General features: G+C 33.2%; 2 protein-coding genes across 7 annotated transcripts in view; one reads left to right on the top strand and one right to left on the bottom strand.

Annotated features, from left to right (window-relative positions):
* phgdh (phosphoglycerate dehydrogenase) overlaps window positions 1–27,263 on the top strand; it is a 722,740-nt gene that overhangs the window by 263,599 nt on the left and 431,878 nt on the right. The gene's annotated exons all lie outside the window — the stretch shown is intronic.
* Window positions 460–15,587, bottom strand: LOC147842434 (uncharacterized). Of its 6 annotated transcripts, XM_087268568.2 has the most exons (18): window positions 15,469–15,564; window positions 15,346–15,371; window positions 13,716–13,752; window positions 13,413–13,473; window positions 9,993–10,205; window positions 9,788–9,878; window positions 9,201–9,343; window positions 9,069–9,125; window positions 8,646–8,720; window positions 6,743–6,826; window positions 6,581–6,625; window positions 5,032–5,088; window positions 4,868–4,945; window positions 4,730–4,780; window positions 3,610–3,657; window positions 3,315–3,517; window positions 2,820–2,976; window positions 460–674 (listed from the first exon to the last, which is right to left on the bottom strand). In XM_087268568.2, the coding sequence occupies exons 5-18, from the start codon at window positions 10,183–10,185 to the stop codon at window positions 571–573; spliced, it is 1,386 nt and encodes a 461-aa protein (XP_087124694.1). In that variant the 5' UTR covers window positions 10,186–10,205; window positions 13,413–13,473; window positions 13,716–13,752; window positions 15,346–15,371; window positions 15,469–15,564; the 3' UTR covers window positions 460–570. The 6 variants fall into 6 exon arrangements, with proteins under 6 accessions (XP_087124694.1, XP_087124693.1, XP_087124692.1 ...); XM_087268567.1 differs by having other exon boundaries at window positions 15,346–15,559; XM_087268566.1 differs by having other exon boundaries at window positions 13,716–15,587.

The raw sequence follows: 27,263 nt of genomic DNA, 5'->3' as shown, positions 1-27,263 counted from the left end.
TTAGCATCTGTTCTCTTGCCAGTGTGCGCGGCGAGTGTGTAGCGCTCTTTTGCAGCGCATCTCAACTCCCGGTTTGTGAGAGAGAGAGCGCGCGCGTAAAGAGCTCAAAGCCGGCATATACCCAGATAGCACACATGCGTCGCAGAGACGTCTGCTGGACATCCGCGTTTTCATCTGGGAGACGTCTTATTCAGGGCGTTTGCTCATCTGGAAAACGTCGCATAGACGTCCTTGTCATACATTCAAACAACGTCTATGCGATGCATTACAGATGTTCATTTTTAAAATGTTAGGTCTGTGAGACATCTTATTTATGTAGCATAGACGTCGTTTTTTTATTTGTTTATTTAGACATTCCTTCATTCATACTGCTATAAATAACAGTTACAGGTACTCTGGTTATACATCCGTCTTCACATAAGCTAAAGTATATCCACTCAAAATGAAAAACACAACGGCTGAAGAATTATTTGTAGAATTTTATTATATTATAATTGATTAGAATTCATATTTTTTGAAGCAAACAAAACCAAATAGCAGCAAATAAATAAATTTAAAAAAACAACTGGCTTAAGAGGCCATTCTTCCTGGGGCCAAGCGGAGAAAGTCTTTCAAATATTTTTCGGCTTCTGCCTCTGTTGGAGACGGAAGCACGGGGTTCCTCATAGCTGCACCTGTTAAAAAAAGAAAAAATATAAAGAAATTAAAATAAGGCGGTTTTAAGAAGGCTCAGGCGGTGTTTTATTTTATTGTGAGCCTTTTATTTTTATCTGACCAAAATTAATACACACCATATTAATTATTGCATTTGACTACATAATAATAATAATAATAGAGTGGAAGAAATAATACTATGATTGTTTGAAATGCGTTTAGCTAAATGGCATATCGTCTATTTTAGATAATGATCGTTAACACCATTTTTTAAATCAGTTTAGCCTACCTTTATTTGATTGCTGTTCATTTGTTGTTGAAATACGGCTTAGATTGGAAATATTTTCACTATTCGATCATGCACCGTCCTCATGTAATCAATATCATATTCTTTAAAATGTTACTCTCAAATAAATTAAGCTATAGCTTTGAAAAAATTGATGTCAAATAGAAACGAGAGGTGCAAAAGCTTAAATCCGCCATAAAATGAATAAAGAAAAAATAACAACAACAAAAACAAGTGTACTTGCATTAGTATGCATTTGGACAACGTGGTCAAATTCAAGGAATCGACTCTTTTGTGTTCGAAACTTCATCACTATTGCGCATGTTTCCTCAAAGCATCACACTCAGCACGTAGAAGACACCAGTCCACGCGGGAATACTGAGGTAAGCAGTCTGATTCATTGTTATTGATATGTGTGGTCAGTAAAATATTTATTCCACTTTGTTTGTAGTAAATTTAACAAGGTAATAACTTTATTTAGACGAATAAAGCTATGTTTAAACACGTTGTGATGACAACTGACCAAGCAGCAGTTCAAGGTGATTAGGGCTAACTTAAATTTCGGGAAAATTTGTTCTTTAAATTTATTAGATTAATATCATACGACAAATTGACTGCTAAATAATGAATACTGTAAAAGTGTACATATGCATTATACTGTAGTGCTGGGAGATTATTCGAAAATCGAAACCTAAATCCATAACCGACATATATCCCCACGTGGCGATTTAATGCATGTACCGTCCACATGTGCTTCAGCAAAGCTCAAGCGAATGCAGGCAATGTGATTAATAATCAGAGGCATGACAGATTTTCTTTTTGATTATATGACCTATAATTTGTGAAGCATAACTCACTTTTTTTTAGCGTTTATTCATAATCAAATCGACTGAGGTTTTGTTTTTATTATTTCTAGTTATCACATACAAGGTAGGTGCAGTAATCAGCACTATCGCCTCACAGCAAGAAGGTCGCTGGTTCGAGCCTCGGCTGGGTCAGTTGGCATTTCTGTGTGGAGTTTTCAATTTCTTCCCGTGTTCGCTTGGGTTTCCTACGGGTGCTCCGATTTCCAAAGTCCAAAGACGAGGTATGGGTGAATTTGGTAAGCTAAAAAAATGGTCCATAGTGTATGAGTGTGTGTGTGTGTGTTTCCCAGTGATGGGTTGCAGCTGGAATGGCATCCGCTGCGTAAAACGAATGCTGGATAAGTTGGCGGTTCATTCTGCTGTGGCGACCCCGAAATAATAAAGGGGCTGAGCCAAAAAGAAAATGAATGAATGAACATACAATGTAAGCTGTCTTTTCGTAAAGAGAAGCATGCACACACACGCACTTAAAATATTATTGTGAACAGCAATGTTCACATTATGTACTTTTTCACATTGCTTTATTATTTACTATTTTCCAGAAACAAGTTATGCTTGTTAAAGATACTTGTCATTTTCCACTTTTGACATGGAAATATTTTTTTAGGGAAACTTTCTTTTAACACTAAAACTGAAATGTTTAGTAAATGAATAAATGGAACTTGATTAAGTACAAAAAATTACTTGGAAAATAATATAATGATTCAATATTTCAAAAGGAGGTAAAGTGTTCAATCAATCAAGGTTTTGATTTAAGGTTTAATCTCCTTGCCCTAATATACAAGAATGAACAATTCTCCACTTAAAATAATGATCTAAATTTTATTTCTAAAACACTCTTGTGTATTAAATATCATTTTACAATATATGAACAGCATATGCTAGCTCGTAAGCTTATAGCACACTGATAACCATATTATGTGTGTACAAGGTAATCATGCTATAGAGATATACTGGCAGTTCTGTCTTATAGGTATTATCTAAACCGTTCATTGCAAGACAATTAAACATACCTATCACAAGTGTCCCAATATTTGTGTTTTTTAGGCCTCTTTTATCTCCTCTTCCACACCAGTTGAGCTGTTTGGCCACTGGACCAAACACTTTGGAGGCTACACGCCAAATGGTTTTTTTCAGAGTTTGTCCTCCTCTGATGGATAACCTCTTCATCTTAAAAATAAAAGGTAATATTAAATCTTTACAGACAAAGTGCAAGGACTATGGCCCAGTTTTACAGACAAGGATGAGCTTAAGTCTGGACTATAAGTCTTAGTTAATGTTAGATATAAAACTACTTTTATAAAAATCCATGTGAAAGAAAATATAAGCACAATACTAGCGTGCATCTGGTAACAAAATAATGGCAATGAGATATTGTAAGGCATCACACAGCTCACACATACATTTTTAGTTTGGGACTAGCCTTAAGTGTTGTCTGTGAAACTGGCCATATAATAAAGATTTACTTAACAACAGCTGTAAAACCTTTAAATCCTAAATATTCGTACCATCTTCTCCATCATTGGTTTTTCAGCTAATTGCCTTTCCAGTTGTTCAAGGTCCTCAATTGTTTCAATAGGAAAGGTGTCATCCTCAGTGTCCACCACCATTTGACCACTTGACCGAGGGGCAAGGGACTGGACCACTGAAGTTAGATGGGTAATCTTCATGTCCAGCTCATTAAGCTTCTCCAAAATTGCCCTCTCCACAGCTGCAACACAGTAAGTGGGTTAATCTCTATTCAACTATACGTAAATATTTTTTAATTATTATTATTATTCTTAGCACTTAAATTTTACTTACGTGTGCATTGACTGGAGATGCAGCTCCATCGGCTGATACCAGAAGCATCTGCAAGCAAAATCACTTTTGAACGATTCACAAAAATGTTATGAGGATATTGTAATAATATGCTTGAAACCTTAAACGATAAAAAAAAAAACTATATCCGTCTGATTACACATTGTTTTTCTATGGCTAAAATGACTTAAACTATTCACAGAATTCAGAAAAGCAAAATAGCAAAACTGAATTAAGAGGAAATAAAACTGAATTTTAAAAAGCAGACAGAAGCCAACCCCCTCTTGGTCTGTGCTTTTACGTAAAATAGTTTATATGTGAATTTTTCTGTGCATACGAAATCTTTTGTTCCCCAAAGTTATTGAAAGCATAAATTAACAAAACACTTTAAATTAATTTTCAAACCATTAATTTATAGGTAATGATAAATTATATATTGTACTCTAATACATTAATATTCTGAATACAGTGAGTTTTTTTACTGTCACTATAATTAACGAAGTGTTTTTTGTTGTTGTTGTATAGTGTTGTATTTATTAGGTTACAAGGAAATAATTAGATAATGTTTTGCGAACAGCTTATTAACCATGGAAAATTTTCACAGAAAATTGGAAAATGTCATTGATTAGTTGCTTTGAACAAGTTTCATATTCAGTGTTGATTAATATGTTTACAAATAAATTAAAAGGATGTACATTTACTTACGTTTACACACCATTAAGTGGTTATAAACATTTGAGTTTTTTTTTTGTTCTGCTAAACACAAGGAAGGTATTGTGAAGAAAGCTAAAAGCCAGTGATTATTGACTTCTATAGTAGGAAAATGCTATGGAAGTAAATGGTTACAGGTTTCCAACTTTCTTCAAAATATCTTCATTTGTGTTCAGCAAGAAGGAAGAAAGTTTGGGTAACACTTCGTAACAACTGCACACTGAATCATGCATTTAGCATTAGCAAATTGTTAATTAATTTGCAAGAAATTTAATTAATTTGTTAAGATTTAACTACATTAATAGATGTTGGTTAGCAGTATATAAATACAACTACAAATACTGTATAAAAAACATAATAATAATAATAATTCATAAGAAGTAACTGTCAATTAAAAAAACAAATGACTTACTCTTCGCTCTTGCCTGAGTACTTGAAGGTCTCAGCTCAGAAGTTGTGTCTTCTTTGTGATTGTACAGACAATGTAACATTACCATGTTAATAATTAGAAACTAATTTGCTGTGTATGTTTTTTTGAATGTTCTTGCACCTCGATAGCTCGATGGGTGGTCCCCCCAAGCATCTTCTTGCTCATTTACATGGGACATGCTTATTGGAAAAACTGGTGCTGAGAAAAAGGTCAAGTTGGTAAGTTGCATTTGCTACTATGACACTACATAAAATGTATATAATTTATTTATTTTTTACACTTACTCTGCATTTTTCTTTGATCTGCTGATGGCTTTGGATCTTGGACAGAGTATGTGTTGTCTAAATAATAAAAAACAAACAAACAAAAGTATAAAAAGGTTGCAAAAAATTACAATAAATGTGTTTAGGATTTCCTCTGTATACTTCATTATTGTTTTATTTAATCTTTGATGGTAGAAATATGTAGGTGATCAGGTCACCCATATAGAAATCTGATGCATGTAAATATACAGGGTGATTCAAAAAGAATACCACAACTTTTAAAATCAAGAACTCTTCAAAGAAGAGGAGGTCATATTGAACATCTATGAGCTTGTTTACTACTAAAAAACTTTTAAGGACTTCACACTGATTATTTACCCAAGGTTCCATCATGTTTCTTTGATTAAATACAGATTTTCAAAGTTGTGGTATTCTTTTTTTAATCACCCTGTATATAGAAAACAAATAATTGAATTAAAAGTTCATATTTAGACTTCACATACAATATTTGTCATTGACCACTTATATATTTGTTAAACAACTGGAATTACAAATATGTATAGATATGTAAATTTTATATTAATAATTAATATTTTTAGGTTTTAATAATTACATTTAATAATATATATATATATATATATATATATATATATATATATATATATATATATATATATATATATATATATATAATATTTTTTTCTGTAGAATGCTTTAAAATATTATATTTGTCCATTAGGTTTGTCAGTACTAAAGTCAAAATAATTTAGCTAAATAAATTTATATTACGGTTCAAAAATATATACAAAAAACCTCTAAAATACAGGAAAAAATCAAGAGAAACTTAAAATAATATTACATTTATTATTATTATTATAAATTTAAAAATTTGTAGTTTACTTTTTTGTGCAAATACTCATTTGAATTTAAATTTAAATTTTTTAAATTTAAATTTTTATTCCTAAAGATGTTATGTGGCCAAACTTGTATTTTAGTGCACATAACTGTTTAATAAACATCTTTTATTTAAATGAACAAAAATATTATCTCTGTTTACTGAAAAATAGATTACAATATTCCAATTCAAAAGGAGGTGTACTCATATGTGCTGAGCAGAGTGTGTGTGTGTGTGTGTGTCTGTGTGCGTGCGTGCGTGTGTGTGAACATATCTGTACATATTATTCCAATCGTTGAAAGATAATATTTGTAAGCAGCACAGCCATTTTTGCAATATTTCAAAATGTATATTGCATAAATAAAATATATTTTATTTGTAAAATCCAAATAGGAACTTGCATGGCATATATGTAATTTGCATAAATTTAAATGCAACAGATTTCAATATGGGCAGGTATCGCATTGGTGATCTGCATATGAGAAGCTCTGTCTTTATTGAGCTTTCTTGACATTTGACAAAATGGTACTCTTTCTACTGTTGTAGATGAATTGTGTTCTCTTTTTTGTATTTTAGTCTTAGCTTTACAGCCTTGTTTAATCAAACATTTTCTTTTTTACAATACAGCTAAATGAAATGTGACCGTAATTACCTGAAGTGAGACATACAACTTACGTGGTGCTCTGTCTTGTAAAGGCCGCAGCACAGAAAATGTGTCCTCTGTTGGATTGTACAGAAAATGTTGAGTTACCTAGTGTGAGTATGTGGAGCAATTTTCTTATTTCAGTTCTTATTTCAAATACCAATGAATCTGTTATTATTTATTTTGTTTTTTACCTTGATTTTCAGGTTGGGGTTTATCCCAAGTGTCTTGGTGCTCCACTTCCTGGCAGAACCTCACAGGTACGTCTGGAGCTGAAACTGCAATTATTTTCTTTGCAATTATGAAATGTTATTTGACATTTTTAATTGTAATACCTGGTTCAGAGAAGATTCAGTCTTTAAAGAGGCTTTCAACTTTTGGCAGAATAAGCAGATCATGAAACATACAATTTGTGCACAATTATTATGAAAGTCGATATCTGGTTATATTGACTGTGATAAGGGAGTCATGGTTTTAACTGCTAGTAACAATGAAAATTTAAGGATAGGAGAAGGATTTAAACTCTGATGACTTACTGCAAGATTCTGAAAGATAATATCTTTTAACAGTTACAAGAGGAAGTGGTCCTGTCCTTCTAGACCAGTTCTCAACCTATGCCTATGAAGTTCTCCGTGTATTTCAGTATTTCAGCTTGTGGTTATTTTTGAGTGGGTACATTTTGAGACATTGTATCCCATTGTGTCATTCTTTGACACAGAAGCTGACACATTGTACTTGTCAGTGACTAAAGGGTTCCTGATGCTTTCAAACTCTTTCAATGATGAACCGGATGAATCTTTCAGTATAGGAAATTAATTTTGAAATGAACACTGAAAACTTCTGGAAGATAAATTCTTTAAACCGATACAAAGGGAGTGGTGCTTGTCCTTTCAACCTATGCCTATAAAAGTCTCTGGGCATTTTACAACATTTCTGCGTGTGATTCTTAAGTGGGTACAATCGATACATTGAGTCAAATTGTGTCATTCTTTGACACAGAATCTGACACATTGTACTTGTTTTGGCTCTGGCAAACTGGGTTTCCTAAACTATTCACCTTAATAACTGAAATCCTATTTTATAATATTATTTTCTTCTCGGCCAGTTGATTGTGACTCTTTATGTTTAAATAATGTCAGTTTCCCCTATGAGCATTTCTTGTCCAGTGGACTCAATTTAAAAATTAGCTTGTGTTGCACTTTCTCCTAGCCATATAATATACAGTTGAAGTCAGAATTATTAGCCCCCCTTTGAATTAGTTTTTCTTTTTTTATATATATTTTTCAAATGATGTTTAACAGAGCAAAGAAATTTTCACTGTATGTCTGATAATATTTTTATGTCTATATATTTGTTTTATTTCAGCTAGAATAAAATCAGTTTTTAATTATTTAAACCCATTTTAAGGTAAAAATTATTAGCCCCTTTAAGCTTTATTTTTTTCTGATAGTCTACAAAATAAACCATCATTGTACAATAACTTGCCTAATTAACCTAACCTGACTAGTTAACCTAATTAACCTAGTTAAGCCTTTAAATGTCTCTTTAAGCTGTATAGAAGTAACTTGAAAAATATCTAGTCAAATATTATTTACTGTCATCATGGTAAAGATAAAATAAATCAATTATTAAAGATGAGTCATTAAAACTATTATGTTTAGAAATATGTTTTAAAAATCTGCTCTCTGTTAAACAGAAATTGGGGGAAAAATAAACTGGGGGGCTAATAATTCAGGGGGGCTAATAATTCTGACTTCAACTTTATATATATTCAAGTCACTTTTGCTTCAACTAAATATATATATATATATATATATATATATATATATATATATATATATATATATATATATATATATATATGTATATATATATATATATATATATATTTAATAGAGGTACAATGTACTTCTATTAAAAATAGGATCGGAATATTACATTTATTTATATTTGTGCACAAACTGTAGGTGAGTGTTGTCTATTCAGCAATCAGAATCATGAACCAGCCTGTCATTGAGTCAGCCTTTTGAGTCATGAATGCTGTGAAGTTACAGCTTTTACAGTTTGTAGTTACAGTATTCATGTAAAGCGAGTTACCTTGACTAGTGGAGGGAGTTTCAAAACAGGCCTGCTGTTGCTTTTCTGTAGCTTTTTGTTGGTCGCGGACAAATGCTGTTGAAACATTACAGATGAAACAGATGTTATATCTGTCTCACAAACAAAAATTACATTGTACTGCACAGATCTTTATAGCTTGAGAGTGCTGTTGCTTCTAATTAGCAATTAAAAGTTATTTGTGCCTCTTAAAATGTAATACTCAATTTATGAATGTAATAACAGTAGTTTTTTGCAAAATGTTAAAAGAACAATATTACTGGATTCAGCTGAAAACATTATGGTAAAGCAACATGTCACAAGAGCTTGTGCATTACATTTAATTTACTGTGATTAAGGAACATTCTTGAGCATATCACAAAGTACTTAAAACATCAAATATCTGTTTTACTAATTAAAACTTACAATTGCAAAAACTGTTAATTGTTTTACATGATGTTAGCTGAGGTCGTACAAGGGGACCTGAAAAAGAAAAAAACTGCTCAGTGATCATACATACACTTTTGACTGGCAGTAATATAAGTGGTGTATTTTTACCTTTTGCCCTGATATGTCTTGGGGGTGTTGGAGCTTTTGGTGCAGGTGGGACCCTTGGTGTTGGTAGACTTTTTTCTTTATTTAGTTTCTTTTTTTTGTGGGGAGTATCGCAAGGCTCATCATCTGATGTGTATATTTTCTTTCTATGAGCACAATCAGGGTAGTTAATTATACAAAGCATGATTGGATTATAACAATGTCTTGTTTTTTAAATGTAAGAAGAAAAAAACACAAACTTAAAAATAAGTTCAATATAATTTTTCTAGTAAAAGTTTTCTTTCCATCATTCTTAGGAAAGTTAGGAAATGGCCAAAATATAATAGTAAAAATAACAAAACCTTTTGCTTGTTTAAATCTGGCATAATTGTGTATTTGCGTGTTGCAAAAAATGCAAACAAACAGTTGATGATACATTTAAAACTAAATATACCTGATTTACCTGATAAGTGTGATTGAGATGTAAAAACTACGGCTGAATTTGATATTATAATTAAATATATTTACCTTTGTTACTCACATGAACTTTGTTTAGCTTCAGAAGACTGAATATTGTTGTTAAAAGTAAAATGTGTGTTTTGACAACTTACTTCGGAATTCTTTTTGCAGGCATTTCAGATTCCGAGATGTCAGATGTGTAGCATGCCTGTTTCCATTTCTTTGAAATCTTGTCAAAAGATGCTGAAAGAAATAAAGTATGTAACAATTCATGAATGCAATAGTCTATGGAATGTCATATATTATTGAATTTATCCTTTGTTTAATATTGTTTATTTACAATGTACTTCTGTGTACCTGACTCGTGTAGAATTCTGGCCTGATGCTTGGTCCAACCTTTATCTGGTTGTGGTGCCTCCATCAACCGGACACTCTTCAACACCCTGTCTATCTCCTTGTATGGAGGCCACCACGAGTGACCCTCTGAGTACCAAGTCTTTGCGACAGGTCCGGTACTCCCTTCGTGAATGAACTCCACTATCAGGTACATTTTTTTTAAGCTGCAAGAACCTAGAGCCCCATAGTGTTGAAAGACACATATTAAATTTCGGTTGTTTATGTGCATGATTCAAATACACAAAATACATTTCATGCAAAATAATGATGCAAGTTAATATTGAGAAATTTTTTCCCAAGCACATATTACCAATTCCAGACCACATCAATCTTAAGAACCACTACTACTTTTGTATTCATCATTCTTTATTGATATATAATTTTCTGACAACACTCAAAGTAAAAAATGCTTTAAATTCAGGTGTTTTACTGATAAAAATATAACTTGGACTGAAAAGTTGCAAAATTATTAAATGACGGTGAAAAGAAGGCAATACTAGAAATTGCAAAATAAAGTAATGACAACTATTTTGGATCATTTGAATCGAGCTATTTTCACTTTCTGCCTTCATATAATGTTACATATTGGTTATAGTTGTAATTAGGGCTTGACATTAATACTCGCCAAACCACCAAATGCAGGTAGATTTCAGCTGTGGCGGGTAAATACTGCCATTTCCACTAGCCACTTTGGCTGGTTGAAAATAATTTTTTAATCGTAGTTTTCTTAAAAGCAGGGTTCAACAATAAGGATGGTCCAGTTTTTGGGACAGTAGACAGGATTGTCAGTGTCCTGACCAGGCCAGTGCTGGCTTATCACTAAATATTATAATTTCAGTTTTTTACCGTTTATCAATATGCATGCAAATGTGATAAAAAAAAATTATATATATTTATTTTTTTCAAAATTAGTGGTATACACAGTAATGAGTGGAACAGCAAATGAGATTTTAGAATCAAGAAGCAGCATGATTGACAAAAACAACTGTGTTTATGCAAAACAAAAGATAGCAGATAAATACCAAATGAGAGCTTGATCATACACACTGTGAGACACAGGCTATTCTTACTCACTGAGAGATGTTTTTGAGAGCCGAGTGTTTAAAATACTTGTGCACTACCGTGTCCTTGCATGTAGCAATCCTCCTTGGAAATGAAACTGGTGTGATGGATTCTATTTGAAATAGACTGGACAAAAGTAATTCTCGTGTATCCACAGTCCTTCTGCTTTCAAGAGCTTTAGATTTAAAAACAGGTATTTGTAAGCAGCAGTGATTGCCACTTTAACCATTGTTTGAACAGATTATTAATGTGCCTAATGTTAACTGTGTGCACATGATTAATATTTCATTATCACACATGGTTTGTTTTTCACCTGCTTTCTTTTGCTTGCAAGTCAATTTTCTGCATATAAAATATATTTTCCCAACAACAAAATTGTGGCTAGTGAAAAAGGCAAGTGGCTAGTAACCTTGGAAACTACAAGCCTCAGTGACTGGTGATAAAAAAAAGTCAATATCAAGCCCTGGTAGTGATTAAGGTTTACAATTTTCAAAATGCTCTAGGAAAAAATATGATCAGAATATCATCTTGCACAATAATTATACTCGCACTATACAGTATATGTAAAAAAAAAAAAATGTGGAAATAGATAGATACTATGTGTGTAAAGTTTAAACTGAAACAAAATAATTTCTGCAAGGGACTAAAAAAGCTTTCATTTCAATATTTTCAATCTTGCAGAGATGGATTGGTCCTGACATGACATCAGTAGGTAGATGCCAAGTGTGGAGGATGGAAGCGTGGGGATAGTCAAAAAGGAGTTAATGTTTGCTGAAGGTGGTGTAGACCATGTAAATGCCATGCTTTTCTGAAATTATGTTTTGCAGCTTTGCAACCTTTCTGCCAATATAGACAAATGGTTTGCCTGGTCCAGTTTCAGAGTATATGGGCATACTCACTCTAGGTGCATTTCTGAGGAATGCCATCCTGTTTTCCAGGTGCACACCATCCTGAATACATGTTTCACACCCATGGTAACCTGGTTGGCCATTTTAGAAAAGCATGTTGCAAAAGCAAACTTGAATGTTAACTTTAGTCATTCAAATTCAAAGCCATTTTTTTTAACTCTTTGATTTCAGAGATTAGGTCTTCGAGATACTCATTCAGGGAGCTAGTTTTACAGTACCTTCAGCCCACAATAAATCTATTGGCACATGTTCCCCCTGCACCAAGTTTTAAACTTCTACTAGACTGAGCCAGCATTGAGCAAATGAACTCTTGTAGAGAGGAAGACCATCAATGCTCACCTGGAACTTAAAATTTTTATCTTCCTTAAAATGTACATGTTGTCATAGAGGACCCTTGAAATGGATGCCATTGAACCAAAAGTATATCACTGGCCCTGTGCGTTCAAAGAGAACTCATGTGCAAAAAGAAGGCTATTCTCTTTGAACGCACTTTACCTAATATTGTCCTTGTATCTTTTGGCAGACTCGGATTGTAATTGTGAATGATTATGAGTAATTCATTTAGTGATGCATGTGTTAATTTTTTTTTCTGTTTCCCATCTTGTCAAAGTCATCATTGAGGGGACTTGAACTAGTCAGATTGACTCGTTTATGAAGCACTTGCCAGGATGATACTGCATTCAGTCTCATTAACATGGGACAAACAGTCCAAGAAGTCAGTGCTGTCTTCAACAGTGCTGCTTGTCAATGCCACCATACTGTTCCCTCAATAGTGATGCTTATAACACATGCATTGAATAAAGCTGTTTGTCCACCTTGGCTTTGGCTTTTCTCCTGTTGTGTCCAGTAAGATTGTTTTTTTACAATCCGTAATACACACACACACACAATGCATTGCCCTAACATGCTAAGCCTGCATTGGTTTTGAAATTCAGTACTTTAAGACCCTTAAGCAGGTCGCACACCAGAAGCGCCGCTCCGCAGCGCGCCACGCAGCGCCATGCATTTTAGAATTCTAAACATAGGTTTCGATCAGAATACACACACAGGTGCTGCAAGTCGGCAGCGCCACGGCACAGGAAGAAGTTCATTTTTCAGCCTCGCCACAAAGCTGCATCTGATTAGTTTAATGTTAAATATCATTCGAATGTGCACGTCTAGTGTGTGATGCTTTAAACTGTCATGTGCGCGCTGTGTCGCGGCGCTTCTGGTGTGCGACCTGCTTTACATCACACTGCTTACATGTACGCTTACATTTAATTGAACTTTATAAAACTGAAGCTTGGTAAACTAATTGGTGCATATTAGATGGGAGACATCCAGAATGTGCAGTGTTATGAGTCTCCAAGATTTGAAATTTTAGAACCACTTTCTTGATGACCAGTAGTTCTGTCACAATAATTACACGTACCTTATTTTTGAGGGACAGAATGTGTAAGTGTTATGTAGTTGTCAGTTGACTGTAGAGAACTCTGTAATTAGGGAAAAGATAAAACAGGTAACGTCAGTTTTGTCATTGTCATGCCTAGAAACAGTATAAAAAGCTTAATAAATGTATGATTACTCCTTTTTATAAAATGTTTGTTTAATTGAACTAGAACTAAACCCATAAGAATGCCTATATTCTGCTACTCCTTTGAATGTATTTTTTATCCTACCCAAAATTACAGGGACAGTTCGTCTAAGAATGACAATTCTATCACCATTTACTCACCATTCACTTGTTCCAAACCTGTTTGGCTGTCTTTTCTCTGTTGAACACAAAAGAAGATAGTTTGAAGAAAGCTGGAAACCTGTAACCACTGACTTCTATAGTATTTGTTTTTCTACTATGGAAGTCTATGGTTACAGGTTTTCAGGTTTTTTCAAAATGTCTTATATTTTATTCATCAAAAGAAAGAAAATCATAAAAGTTTGAAACCCCTCGAGGGAGAGTAAATGTTGAGTGAATTTTCATTTTTGATTGAATTGTCCTTTAATCTCAGGAGAACAAATTTGGAAAAAAAATTAAGGTTAAACTAAAAAACTAAGGGCTAAGGATTATTTTATTTATATATTTATTTGAGTTTTTTTTTCTTCGACTATGGTTTAAGTTGAGGGGTTTCAAAACAGTGGACTATGGAGAGTTATGTATTTAAAACCATGCTGATTTTTTTTTTATTTAAACTGTTGCTAATGCTACTGTAAATATGGATTATGAAATGAGGGTGTTTTTTATAAAGTTTAAAAAAGTAACAAGAAGTGGGTTATATACTATTTAAAGATTTGTTTCTGTTTTCTGAACTTGACAAAAATTGTAAGGAGATTTATTTGTTTTTGGAAAAGAACTAGAGGATAATAGATTTAAATCTTTATTGATATTTTTAAGGTTGATATGATAGAATTTAGTGGGCTAAATGGTAGTTAGTGATCCCGATTTTGAAAGAGGTCCTAATCAATAGGTGGCACTGTGGCAGTAATACGCTTATAAATAAATCTGTATGCAAAACGGCAATGTCTAGAAGAAGACAACGATACGGTGACCACAACCAACACGAGGTTCATGGCTCTACAGGTAAAACAATTTACTTTGTGTTTCATGAAATGGTGTTATTTTCCTATAGTTTATGTGGTTTTAGTCACGGGATAGCATTAGAGCAGGGAATTCGGTATTGCGAGAAAAGTTCATAAAAATGGTCACTGTTAACACGGATTATAATCCGTTTTCATCTATATTTGGTGCTGACCACTGTTTTTCCACATAAAAAACTTTTAATACCATTTTGAATCCGGCACATACTTTATTAGGCATAACTAACATTTATGGTTGCGTTTGGAGGTTGTGCAAACTCTGGACAGTAGTCCTTCAGGATCGAGTGAGTCTGATGATTATAGTATGTTAATAAAGCCTGTTTAACCAGTTTCGTGCTTATTAAACCTATCAGTTCGATTTCATACAGGTCACTGAAGCATAGACCATAGGTCACGTGTTACTATTCTCAATGCTGTTGGACCAAACTAATCTACGACATAACTTTTCCCGCCCTACGCGTGCCTGACCACGTCAGTCAACCCTTTCGGTTATTAACCCTGCTTTACTATAGATAAATAAGTACACAAATATTTAATAAAAGTGTGTTAATATAGTTGTGCCATGGTTATCATAGATTTACCTATTTTTGCTAACAGAAACATATTTTAAGTATTTTAGGTAACGTGTATTTTTATTCAGTGCGCCAAAAATCATGGTTTTACGGTAAAAAGTCCTTAACTGGATAGCACATACTTAACAAATAACGTTAAATTAATAAATAATCTTACGATGTTGCAAGGCTGACGTTATTTAATGGAATAACGGTACTTACCAACAACGGACAAATTAACCTTAAGCCTAAAACCGAATAAACAACAACAAAAAAAGTTAATATGTAAACAAACAGATAACTACGAATGAACAGGATTGTTATATGTACAAATTTTGTATTTACAGATAATTCTTGAGCTAAATATCAACCTATTATAAAAAAACAAACGTTGAGGGTGCAATGTCATCTGTTGACAAACAGCCGTTGATCATGTGACGTAATGGCCTCACGACGTGTCACTCAGACAGGGTTAATGGAAATGTCATTGTCTATAATTGTAAGAAATTAATTAATTAGTTAATTTTATATATATTTATTATTTTTATTTAACAATATTCATTATTTTATTTTTTACTATTAATAATTACTTTCTATCACACTGGCATAAGGTTTGTTCTGTTGTCATATGTTGTAAATTTATTTACTAATTGTTGTATTTTAGGGGCACAAATCTCTGGAAAAATATTACTTGTTAATTGTATTGTAATTTTTTCAGGTGTTTTTGAAAGAGTTTTTTCACAAGTATAATATGTTTCCCCCATTCCCCCAATGTTGTGAAAATGCATGAAATGTACTAAATTCCTACATTAAATTAATGGAAAGATTTTTTATTGAGAGGTCATGTACTAGATACTTTATTTATTTTTCTATTTATTTTTCTACAATAAAAATAATTTACAATAAAATTATTTACAATAAAATTCTCACCTGTCTTATGCAGAATTCTCTTCTGATGTTTAGCTGTGGTCCCTTGATCCAGACACTCCTCAGCAACCAGTCTTTGTATGGAATCCACCGTGCTCTATAAAGATCTATTTGTCTCTTCTTCCACTTCCATCAGGTACTTTTTTTTTTTTTTGGCCAACAATGTTAATCTTATTTTTCAATATGTGATTTAGTATAACATTATAACTCATTGCATAATGCCATATTCAATGTTCATTATAAGACTTAAACTGTGTGACAGTTTATGAACATTACTTGAACTAGAGCTGCAAAGTTATATAAAAAGATATTTATTTATTTATGGTTTTGTTTGTTTTATATGTAACATTTGGAATTCGTTAAAGTAAATATAAGCTAAGTTAGGATGAAAGATAACTGTAAAAAAACAAAAAAACTTTGGTGCCTTTTTTGTTGAATCAAATGTAAAAACCCTGAACCAAAAATTTATATGGCTCCATTTTCTAGGTTAATATGCTCATAGTTGATATCAGATATGACTAAAGTGCATGCATCCTTAAGCACAAGTACTCATGTTTAAAATGACAGGTAAAATTTGAAGTACTGATTATACTTTTGTACTCAAGTGAAAGAAAAGAGATGGCCTCAAACATGTCCACAAGTAAAAAGTATCCAATAACCTATCTTTGCTTTACGCTGGTAAATAGATTGCACATCATATATACATTTATACAAAATAACTTTCATTAAATAAATAAAAAAATTATCTAAAAATGCCCATTCTCAGCAGAAAAGTAGCCAAGCAACAAAGCTCTGCAATATTTGCCAACAGCACTTCTTAAAATGTTGCTCCATCATCTTGGCACAAAAACGCACCAAACAGCTGTTCTTACACACTAATAATTCTGTCTTAAATGTAACGCTTAAATTTGTCAGAAACATTTTTTTTCTTTTGCTGAAATAAATGATTAACATCTTTTTTTTCTTCTTTGCTTTAACCCTCCTTTTGACTTAAGGGTAAAAAATGACACTAACACCATTTTAACAGCAAAAAAGCTAAAATACCCTAAACAATATTTTTTCCGTAATCTATTTTTAAAATTACCTTAACATTAAAAAAAGATTATTCATTTTCTGTTTTCATTAAGGTTATACACATTTATGTAGAACGGTTGTACTTCGGAGTAATTTTGACCCATCAGCTATAAAACAATTTTCACACCACAAAACCTACTGACACACGAACACTCCCAACACACACAATAAGAGTCTGCAGTAACACTTTATAACTGCACACTATGAACCATTATATGTACTATTTATGCTTTGTAAGTCCCTTATAAACAACAATTAAAAGCTCAGTTATATTCTTAGGAAAAAATAAACTACTTATTCATTTCTATTAATTTGAAGATGCACAAATGAAGCTGTATCAAATGAAATTGCAATCTTAACTAAAATAAAATCATGGTACTGTTGAAACATCGCTAAATAACATTCACATGTTCTATCATAATATATTGTTAAATCATTATATTGTTGTTGTTTTGCCCATTTTTATGTTATATTTGGACACCCCTGATAATTAGTAAAGTTTAAACTTTAGTCATTTTATTTTTTAAATAAAATTGAAATGATTTATTGTTTATTTGATACAATGCCTTTAATTGTTATTTATAAGAGCACACATATAGAGCACACACACACACACATATGTATGTATATATATATATATATATATATATATATATACATACATACATACATACATACATACATATATACACACACACACACACACGTTTATTAATTGTTTAATTATGCAGCTATACCAACTATTTTATATAACTGGTTTATATGGTTTTCATGGTTTATAGCATGAAAACAAAATCATTAAGCAGATTATACATGTGCTTATAAGTAAAAAAAAAAACAGCATTGTAGCTGTATTTATTAACTGATACTAACATCTAATGTAGAGTTGATGTTTATACAACAAATAATAAATTAACTATTTGCTAATGTTTAATAAATGATTCACTGAATTGTGTAGTTATTTTAAAGTGTTACCAAATCTCCTGTTTTAACTTTTATGAATACTGTCTTGCTAAAAACTGTCACACTTGCATAGGTACCTTTAGCATTAAAAATCCACTCTTTACTGTAATCAAAAAGGTGTTGCCCACCGAGTAAACACTGATGAAATACTACACACTGATGAGGGAAAACCTAGACATTGTAAGAATTGAAATATTACAAATATTTTTGATGTCTTTGACAATTCAAAACATGAGCTGAAGACAGGGCCAATGGACTCCACAACCCACCAGTGGGGAATGCGTGAAAAACCAGTTCCTGCTGCATTTGCATCTGACTATGCTGAGACTCAGCTTCATCCCCCCAACTCACGCATATGGTCATTTCAATGTTTTAAATTAACCAAACTGACTTTAACCATCATGTTTGATATCATTTGAAATGTCTCAGTGCGATTGGTACAATGGTCTCATTCTCTCAGAAATAGACATAATCAGAACAATAAATATATAACTTCAGGCATCTTTTGAACCACTGTGAGGGGTGTGACTTTTTACACACACCCCCTTCCTTGAGGGAATTCTTGGATTATTTAAGGCAAGGTTTGAGAAAAACTCAGGGCGATTCTGCCTAACCAGATCAGCCCATAACATGGCTAGCTCCATGTTATGTATATTTCAAAGTCAGGAGTGCATCTTTTTCATCTTGGATTTATCTTTGATAATTTGATGTTTTGTATTGATCGTTTATGAATTGACTGATTGAATTGGCATAATACATTTACCTGACTAATAAATTGTTATGTTTTGAATGATTCAAACAGACCTCGTGTTATTATCACTGATAAATGTTGTTGTCCATAGCACTACAAGCCACTGTACAGGTTAGTAACGGACTAAAACATGTTAGACGGAGCAGCGTGGCACGCTAAACAATGTTGTTAGAGATCCGACTAGCAAATTGGCATTATTTCATGTATACGTAGACTGCAAAAGGCCAACTATGGATTTTCTATTTAGAACAACAAAATATTGTTGAAACTACTTTAAATGTGGATATTTAGGCCTTCATCTACAAATTTATAATCCTGTGCGATTATTATTAAAATACTTTGTCTTGATTAAGTAGATAACAGATCTATGGGGACCACATAAAAATCTCCTAAATTGAGTAAGTAGTGTTCTGCCTTTTTAGGAGAGTGGTTAATCGCCTCTGTTTAATGACCAAGACTGACAAGCTTGTATTAAGAGATTGTATACCCAGCCGGTGCAAGACTCGAGATGCTAACGGAATCTGAGTAAATGAGAATAAGGTATAATAACAAATCAAAAGAATATTCAATCATAATCTAAAATAATGTGAAAGGAAACAAAATAATCTTATCAATGTTTTATAATTGGAGTCAGTTAAAACGAGGATAAACATATTAATATTCTAAACCATCTCATACTAAAAATGGAGTCAGATATGAGTTAAGTTTAATATAAATCAACATTGTGCACTGGAAAGACCGAACATGCAGTGAACCTTCATCCACCATTGGATACCGTCATTGGACCAACTGATTGGACCCTACAACATTTACAGTTTATGATGAAGATATTGTTGTTTCTTCATGGTAAATGACTTGAATTTGAAGACTTGAATTTAATTTAACTGCATTATTTTAGAAGTTTAGTAAAGCAAACCCATTTTTGACCCGAAGGGCAAACAGTGGAGACTGAATTCTAGGCAACACAAGGCAAACAGCAGCAGATTTCAGCAGTTCTCGTGTTTGTTTTCTTAGATTTTTGTGGAAATTTTATTTTAAGGGGCTATGGCATTAATGTTTTTAATACATCTATTCAATACAAAAGGCAAACGGTAGCAAAACGGATAAACTACTTTTAAAATTCATTATATACATATAGGCAGTGCTGAAACTTGCAGAAATTTCCTCTGATTGGTCAACCAAATCTGAGCTCCTGATATCCCCTCAAAACGATAGTCCTCTGAGTACCAGCACCCATACTTTTAATGATATATATATTAACAGTATTATCAGACATTTGTCATTAAAATAAGATCATAGTTTGCTGACAAAAAAAAATAAAAATAATATATGCCTATAGTTCACCAATCAAGCAAACCTGGTGCTGCTGGGAAATGGCTATGCTCAGCATCAGGTGCACCGCAACAAGAAGTTTGGCGGTGAACTATAGGCATATATTATTTTTATTTTTTGTCAGCGAACTATGATGATTTTAAAGACATGAACTATGATTTTAATGACAAATGTCTGATAATACTGTTAATTTACATTTTTTATTACATTTATGCATACGCAATGAATGTAAGCCTGCTAACTGATCAAACTATAGAATATGTAAACTTAGTTTATATATATATATATATATATATATATATATATATATATATATATATATATATATATATATATATATGATTAAATAATAATTAAAAGTCTGGGTGCTGGTACTCAGAGGACTATCGTTTTTAGGGGGCATCAGGAGGTCAGATTTGGTTGAGTCAAAGGAAATTGGCTGTTTCAGCACTGCCTATATGTGTATAATGAATTTAAGTAGTTTATCCGTTTTTCTACCCCCCAAAAAAAAGAGAAAATCCAGCCAAAAATACTTTTTTTTTATTATTATTTTTTTTAAAACTAGATTCTTTTCAAGACACTTCTATACAGCTTGAAGTGACTTTTAAAGGGTTAACTAGGCAGGTTAGGGTAATTAGGCAAGTTATTGTATAATAATGTTTTTTCTGTAAATAATCAGAAGGTAATATTGCTTAAGGGGTCTAATAATTTTGACCTTAAAATGGCTGTTAAAAAACATTAAAAACTACTTTTATTCTTGACGAAATAAAACAAATAAGACTTTCTGCAAAAGCAAAAATATTATCAGACATACTGTAAAAAATGATTGCTCTGTTAAACAAAATTTGGGAAATATTTTAAAAAGAAAAATAATTCAAAGGGGGGTAATAATTATGACTTCAACTGTATATTGTATTACAGTCCAACTATAAAAGTTTTTGTGTCTCTTTTTATCAGGGTCCAGTGACTACTAGGGGGTCTCTGCAAACTTCCATTGACCACAAGATAAGGATTCACTCAAGGAAGGATTAAATGCCACCATCTCACCCCAACCCTTTGGTGCATCTGCATTGGAAATTATTGGTCAATTTTTGAGTGATGGCCTTTCCACCACCATACCTTTTAAAATAGTAACATATGAATGGTTAATTGTTTTAGGCTGCAGCCATTTATTTTAATTTCCAATAATACATTTTAAACTGAAATTGTATGAAATGCCATGTTATTTTATGTATTGTAAAAAAAACAAGTTATTCAACACCATTTCAACTAATGTCAAGCAATTTTAGAATGTGACTGTTATGCATAATTACTGCATCCTCCTTACGACACAATTCTTATAACAATTGACATAACAGTGCAGTTAAGGTCTGACCATGTCAAAGTTGTATCAACTGCAGCTTTTATACATAAAGTAAATGGGGTTGTTTAAATTGAAACCTTTTTGGAATTATTTATTTTTTGAACTTGAACTGTGCATAGAAAATGCATCAAATAATCAAGCAGTTTGTGGTTTTCCCTGTCTGATGCTTGGACAGTTGTGTGGAACCAGTTTCTCTTCTATGTATTTGATGGTTGTGCTCTTATGTGATGTTAAGAAGAGAATGGAGCACAGTAATTCTAATAACTACATTTTACTAAAATTTATACTTTATAATTTATAATTTTGTTGAGATTATAATAACAGAAACTGTAAAAAGAATAATTACTAAAATTGTTACATGTAAGATTATTGCTATTATATTTATTAATGAATTATATAGTTATATTCAGATGAGTAAATACAGTATGTTTATAAAACCAGAACATATACACACATTATTATTATTATTATTATTATTATTTATTCCCATAGATGTCAGTGGCTGTTTTTTTTCTCTCCAACATTCTTTAGAATATTTTAGTTTTGTTCAACAGAAAAAAGAAACAGAACTTTAGAACTACTTGAGTTTGAGTAAATGATGAGGGAAATTTTCTTTTTTGGTCAATGATCTTATTGAGTTAAAATTAAGTCCCTTGAATTTGCATAAGACTCTATTGTAGTTATTTGCCTTATGATCGCATAACATGTTTTATTTTGTTATGGCATGGGAAAAGCCAAAATTCAGTCAGCAACGTATACAAACTGTTCTGCTTAATTTTAAATGTTTATGTTTGATTCATTGCGGTCAGCTTTTACAACAGTGATGCTAAATGAACAATTATCTGAACATAAAGTGTATCTTAAATGGAGGATTTTTCCTTTTAAAAGCTTCATTAAAAAAGTGTTGAAAGTCATGTTCATCATTTAGAATTTTTTGGCACATCTCTACATACAATACAGACACCAAATACATCTGTACATGTTCATAAATTGTATGTGCTCACTGATCAGTGTTGTGGATCCTTTTATAAGAGCCTATTTTTTTCTCTTGTAAATAATAACACTTTAAAATGTCATTTACCATGATAATTTAAATTATCTTTTCATTTGCAACAATGTATAAACTGCCATAAGTTAGTCTCAATTTCGTGAGGCAGTGTAAATTAAATTAACATTTGTAGAGTGCATTTCCTCCATAGGCTTTTCCTTAAATCAGTAATATTATCAAGGTTTATTTTTGGAATTGTCGGTTTTGGCTTGTTTATTTGAGGTTTAATCATTTTGAACAAAACATATAAAGGGTTGGGTATAATATACCAGTTCAATCCATGGCATGGGTCAAATCTAAATGACACACAGCCTTGGATCCCCCTCGATATAAACCGAACTGTTACTCAAATGATCAAGCTTGTATATTGGACTTAAAATAGCAGCAACCAAAAATGATGTATATACAGTATATTATGCTTTTAGCAAAATAACAGACAGTAAACGTCGACCAATAAAGCAGGTAAGATTACTGCTGTTATTTATTTTTTGCATACGTTTTGTTTAACCTATTGAAGGATCATATAATCTAAAAAAAATACAAATAAAAAGTGCATGATGTGGTCCAAAATGTGTTTGTGTGTGTGTTTGCATGTACGTGCTGTACGTTTTTTCTTATGAAAATTATATAATTTTTTCAAGTTTTTATAATTTTAGAGCATATTTCTACAGTTTCTATTATTTTAACTAAAAAGAAATAGTGTGCATAAAATGTACTCATTAAAACCGTCATAAAAGATAATCAAGCACAAACTTTGAACGTCATGAATGCAAAATACGTTATCAGTGACATTGCCTTGCACCCCATGCGTTGCGACATCTCTGACAGTGAAAAGAGCTCCTCGTTCTAGTTTAAGCGGGTCACGTCTGTTTACCAGAGCTTTCCGTGCCACGGTAATTTCAGGAGTTTAAAATTCATCGTATAGACGTCGTATAGAGGTAAGGAAGACGGCTCATTAACAAATAAAAACGTTCGATCGAATGCGATGTTTAGCAGATGTTACGATCTTTCAAAGACGTCTCCGCGACGTACCTGTGCTATCTGGGTAACCAAAAGCAAGATCATGTCGTTATAAATATTCCGTTAATAATATTTATCGAAATATTTATATGTTTACATGGTGTTTATTGAGATTGTGTGATCTGTTTAGGCTGATCTTTACAGAAGCCAGCCTGAGCAGCCGATCAGCGCGGTTCAAACTATAAGATCGGCGCGGTTGTTTAACATGGCAGATTTTTCCGTCCTTCATACGTGTAGAGATCGAGTTTATCGACATGATAAGGGAATTTGTCTTGACAATCCACACAGACGTGACTTAATAAAGCGTGAATTCATGTAGGATTTTACTTTTTGCTAGTCTGAATGTAAATCCCCTCGTCAGGCAGTGCTGGAATAGCGAAGTGGATCAAAGCGCGTTTGATCCAACGGTATTAAAAAAACAAAAATACACAACTTAAGATAAATGCTTGTATTTGTTGTAATTGCACCATGCAGCTTTGCAATGCATTCCCACAACTTCATGCATTGGGTTAAATTAGGCTGTCCAATCTGTGTTCAGTCCCTCACTACCATGATTGAAACCCTGACAGGCAGTCAGGTATAGCCTAATACAGAGAGTAAACCAAAGTGCAGTGGTGCAATTATAATGTATCTAATGGTATTTAAATAAGAAATCGCGATACCCCGATTTGATACAAAACAAATTAGTCTTTAAATGTTAATTTGAATTAATCGGAAAAAAACGCCTAGCCCTAATATGTTGGATTTTGCACATTTCTGTTCATTGCATTTTAATGTTTCATTTGTGTGATCTTCGATCTGTTTGGTCTCTTTCTGAATGTGTTGTTTTATTCCACTAGGTGACATTACATTATTTATTTTATCTCGTTTTGAACAAAATAAAAAGCTTCTGTGTCTCATAAAAAATCATGTCATTGCATTATCAATATTTTGGTATTGATATTAATATTGATATTTCAGCCTCTCCTAGAGCACCAAATAATGTTGTGATCATTTCTTTGCTTTGACTTGAGTATTGAAATGAGCAAGCATACTGATATTAATATTGAGATTTTGGTCCCTTCACTCTTTAGGTGTGTGTAAATAACACACACACACACACACACACACACACACACACACACATATATATATATCCCTGCTTAAATAAATACACAACTAAGGAATAGTGCAGGCTGATAAATAATGAAATAATTAAAGTCACTACATGTATAAGTATACAGATACCCCAACACTTAATTCAAAGCACAAAAAGCCGGAATATCAAGCAAGACCAAAAGTGACGGATCTACTAAACCGTAAGAGGGCGGATTAATCGTTTGCATGCCTGGGTCTCTCTTCATGGCCCTCGGGGTGTGGTCAAAGCATAGCGGCCGGATCGTCTGTCAATCAAACGGCCAACTTGGGCGAGTTGTAAGTGTCCTTGGGCCTTTACATGTCCCCCAGGCCCGCCTCGCACTCCCACGTCCTAGTACGCGGTATTGTTTGCCGTTCTGGACATGATTTCCACACAGAAGGCGGAAAAGACAGGTCTGGCACAGCAATCCCCTTGATTGGTCGTTCGTTGCCGCAATGCATTCTGGGCAGCGCACTTCGCCCTTTAAAATGGCTACAAATGGAATAAAATTAAGATTTAAACAAGCCAAAATGACAGCACGTTTCTCGAGGAGATGGGTGGCGTCTACCTTTGCAGTCTAGGCGATGGTTGAAAATGTGGCCTACCGTCGATGAGAAACAGCGCTCCTACCGTATGTATAAAAGGCAGTCTGCGAAGCTGCTCGTTTACGGACCCTGGGTGCCAGGACGGCTGTTCAAATTGAGTTCATCCAAAGTGACCCAAAACAAGCGATATCAATTGGCAACAAGATTCGGCCTCAAGTTTCGGATCCAAATGCAGCCGATGGGGCCCGGGGCCACTTTTTATTTGTTTTAACACTTGTACCTTTTGTCGTCCTTGACTATAAGCTATGGTGGACAACACCTCCCAGCTGAAAAATCCATAAATCCCTGCATAAATAAAACAAGAAATAAATAAATGAGTACATACATCCACAAATCCCTGCTTAAATAAATACACAACTAAGGAATAGTGCAGGCTGATAAATAATGAAATTTTGTTTATTATTTCTTTTCAATATTTTCCTATTTCTCCAACATTGGTGCAATGTACTTGATCATTTATCAGGCCGCACTATTGATTGTTTCTATATTTACTTATGCAGGAATTGAGGGATTCCTCGATCGTTTCCTCGTCAGCCGGCAGAGGTCACTCTATAAAACACGGGTTTTTTTTCCGCGGCCGGTACGGCGACTCAGTGGCTCAATGGGTAGCGCGCTCGCTTCGCAACAAGAAGGACCCGGGTTCAAGACCCGGCTGGAGACCTGCACTGTTGCAGCCTGGCTCGACGTGGGGACCGCATCTCTGGACTATCGCTTTCATTTCGCAATTTTCTTTTGCCTTTTCATAATATCAAATTTATACATGTGTGTTCAGAACGTTGTTGTTAGTAGTTAACGACAGAATTATTTTCACTTTTGACTCAACTAATCCCTTATGAAAACTGAGGGGCCACGAATTATTTTTCCTTTTGCCCTCAAATATGACACGTGTAATGACAATGATGACAAAATTCATATGTCGAAATAAACATGAAAAAACACATCAATTGCTTGCTAGGTTGCTATCGAAAATCCAGCATGTAATGCACATTTAAAATAAGGAATATTACACACAAATAATTTTAATACAAATCGTTTCATTGCAAAAACTCAAATGACATGCATGCGTACGACACGAATGCACATTGAAAGAACCGGGGGAAAAAAACACTTTCACAATAACGATAGCAAACCTTAATATTATATAAATTCTATTAATTATATAAACAAATTTAAGAGCTTTCCTTTAAACCACTTCAGCACTGCTGCATGTTTTGCTCCTTGTTGCTGTTGTTGTTCTAACATAATTTTGCCTCGTTGAACTCAGGAGAGTGCCCCGGTCACATACATCGGAGTAGATTGATGAATATGGTCTTCTTTTACAGAAAACCCTCCCAATTTTAAGAGGCATATGTCATATGGCTGGGCGATTTGGCAAATAAAAATCTAGATTTTTTTTTATAAAGTTTGACCGAATCAAGATTTCGATTTTTTTTCCAGCATGACTGAAGTAACAATATCTTTATAAGTAGCTACATTGAAAAACTATCTGGTTAAGGACCATTGTATTTTAATGGCCATGCCATATATAAATTGTTTCAATTAGGTTTATTTATTTATTTATTTTTTGCTTGTAGCAAGGATGAACACAAAAATCTTTGAACAGAATATATGAATAATAGCAGAATGATAGGCTGTTCCTATCAAGAGCCTATCAATAGCCATAAATAGGTAAGGCATACTCATTTTGTATGTGTGTGTGTGTGTGTGTGTGTGTGTGTGTGTGCGTCTTTTATCACTGAAGCCGCTCTCTTCAAAAAACGAAGTTGCTTTGTCTGTGTGGCAATATTTCGGCTTTTAATCGAATGAAAAGTTAATTTAGATGAGCCAATATTTAAAAATGCTGTGAAGTAACTGTGACGTGCGGCCACACATCGAATCTGAGGCCTGATCTCTCGCTGTCACCCGCAGACAGACGCCACACAAGTCAAGTCGCAAAACTA

The sequence above is a fragment of the Danio rerio genome, chromosome 9, assembly GCF_052040795.2.
Source record: "Danio rerio strain M-AB ecotype USA chromosome 9, GRCz13ab, whole genome shotgun sequence".
NCBI classification, from domain to species: Eukaryota; Metazoa; Chordata; class Actinopteri; order Cypriniformes; family Danionidae; genus Danio; species Danio rerio.
Note: the sequence above shows the minus strand (reverse complement) of the source record. Positions and strands in the feature narration are given on the sequence as shown.

What these genes read in the sequence shown, in the direction of transcription:
- LOC147842434 (XM_087268565.1), bottom strand. Translation starts at nt 10,260, where the DNA reads ATGCACATAAACAACCGAAATTTAATATGTGTCTTTCAACACTATGGG. An exon ending in AATTAACAGTTTTTGCAATT is followed by an intron (nt 8,721 to 9,068) that starts GTAAGTTTTAAT and finishes ATGTTTCAACAG; the next exon opens with CATTTGTCCGCGACCAACAA. An exon ending in AACTCCCTCCACTAGTCAAG is followed by an intron (nt 6,827 to 8,645) that starts GTAACTCGCTTT and finishes AAATAATTGCAG; the next exon opens with TTTCAGCTCCAGACGTACCT.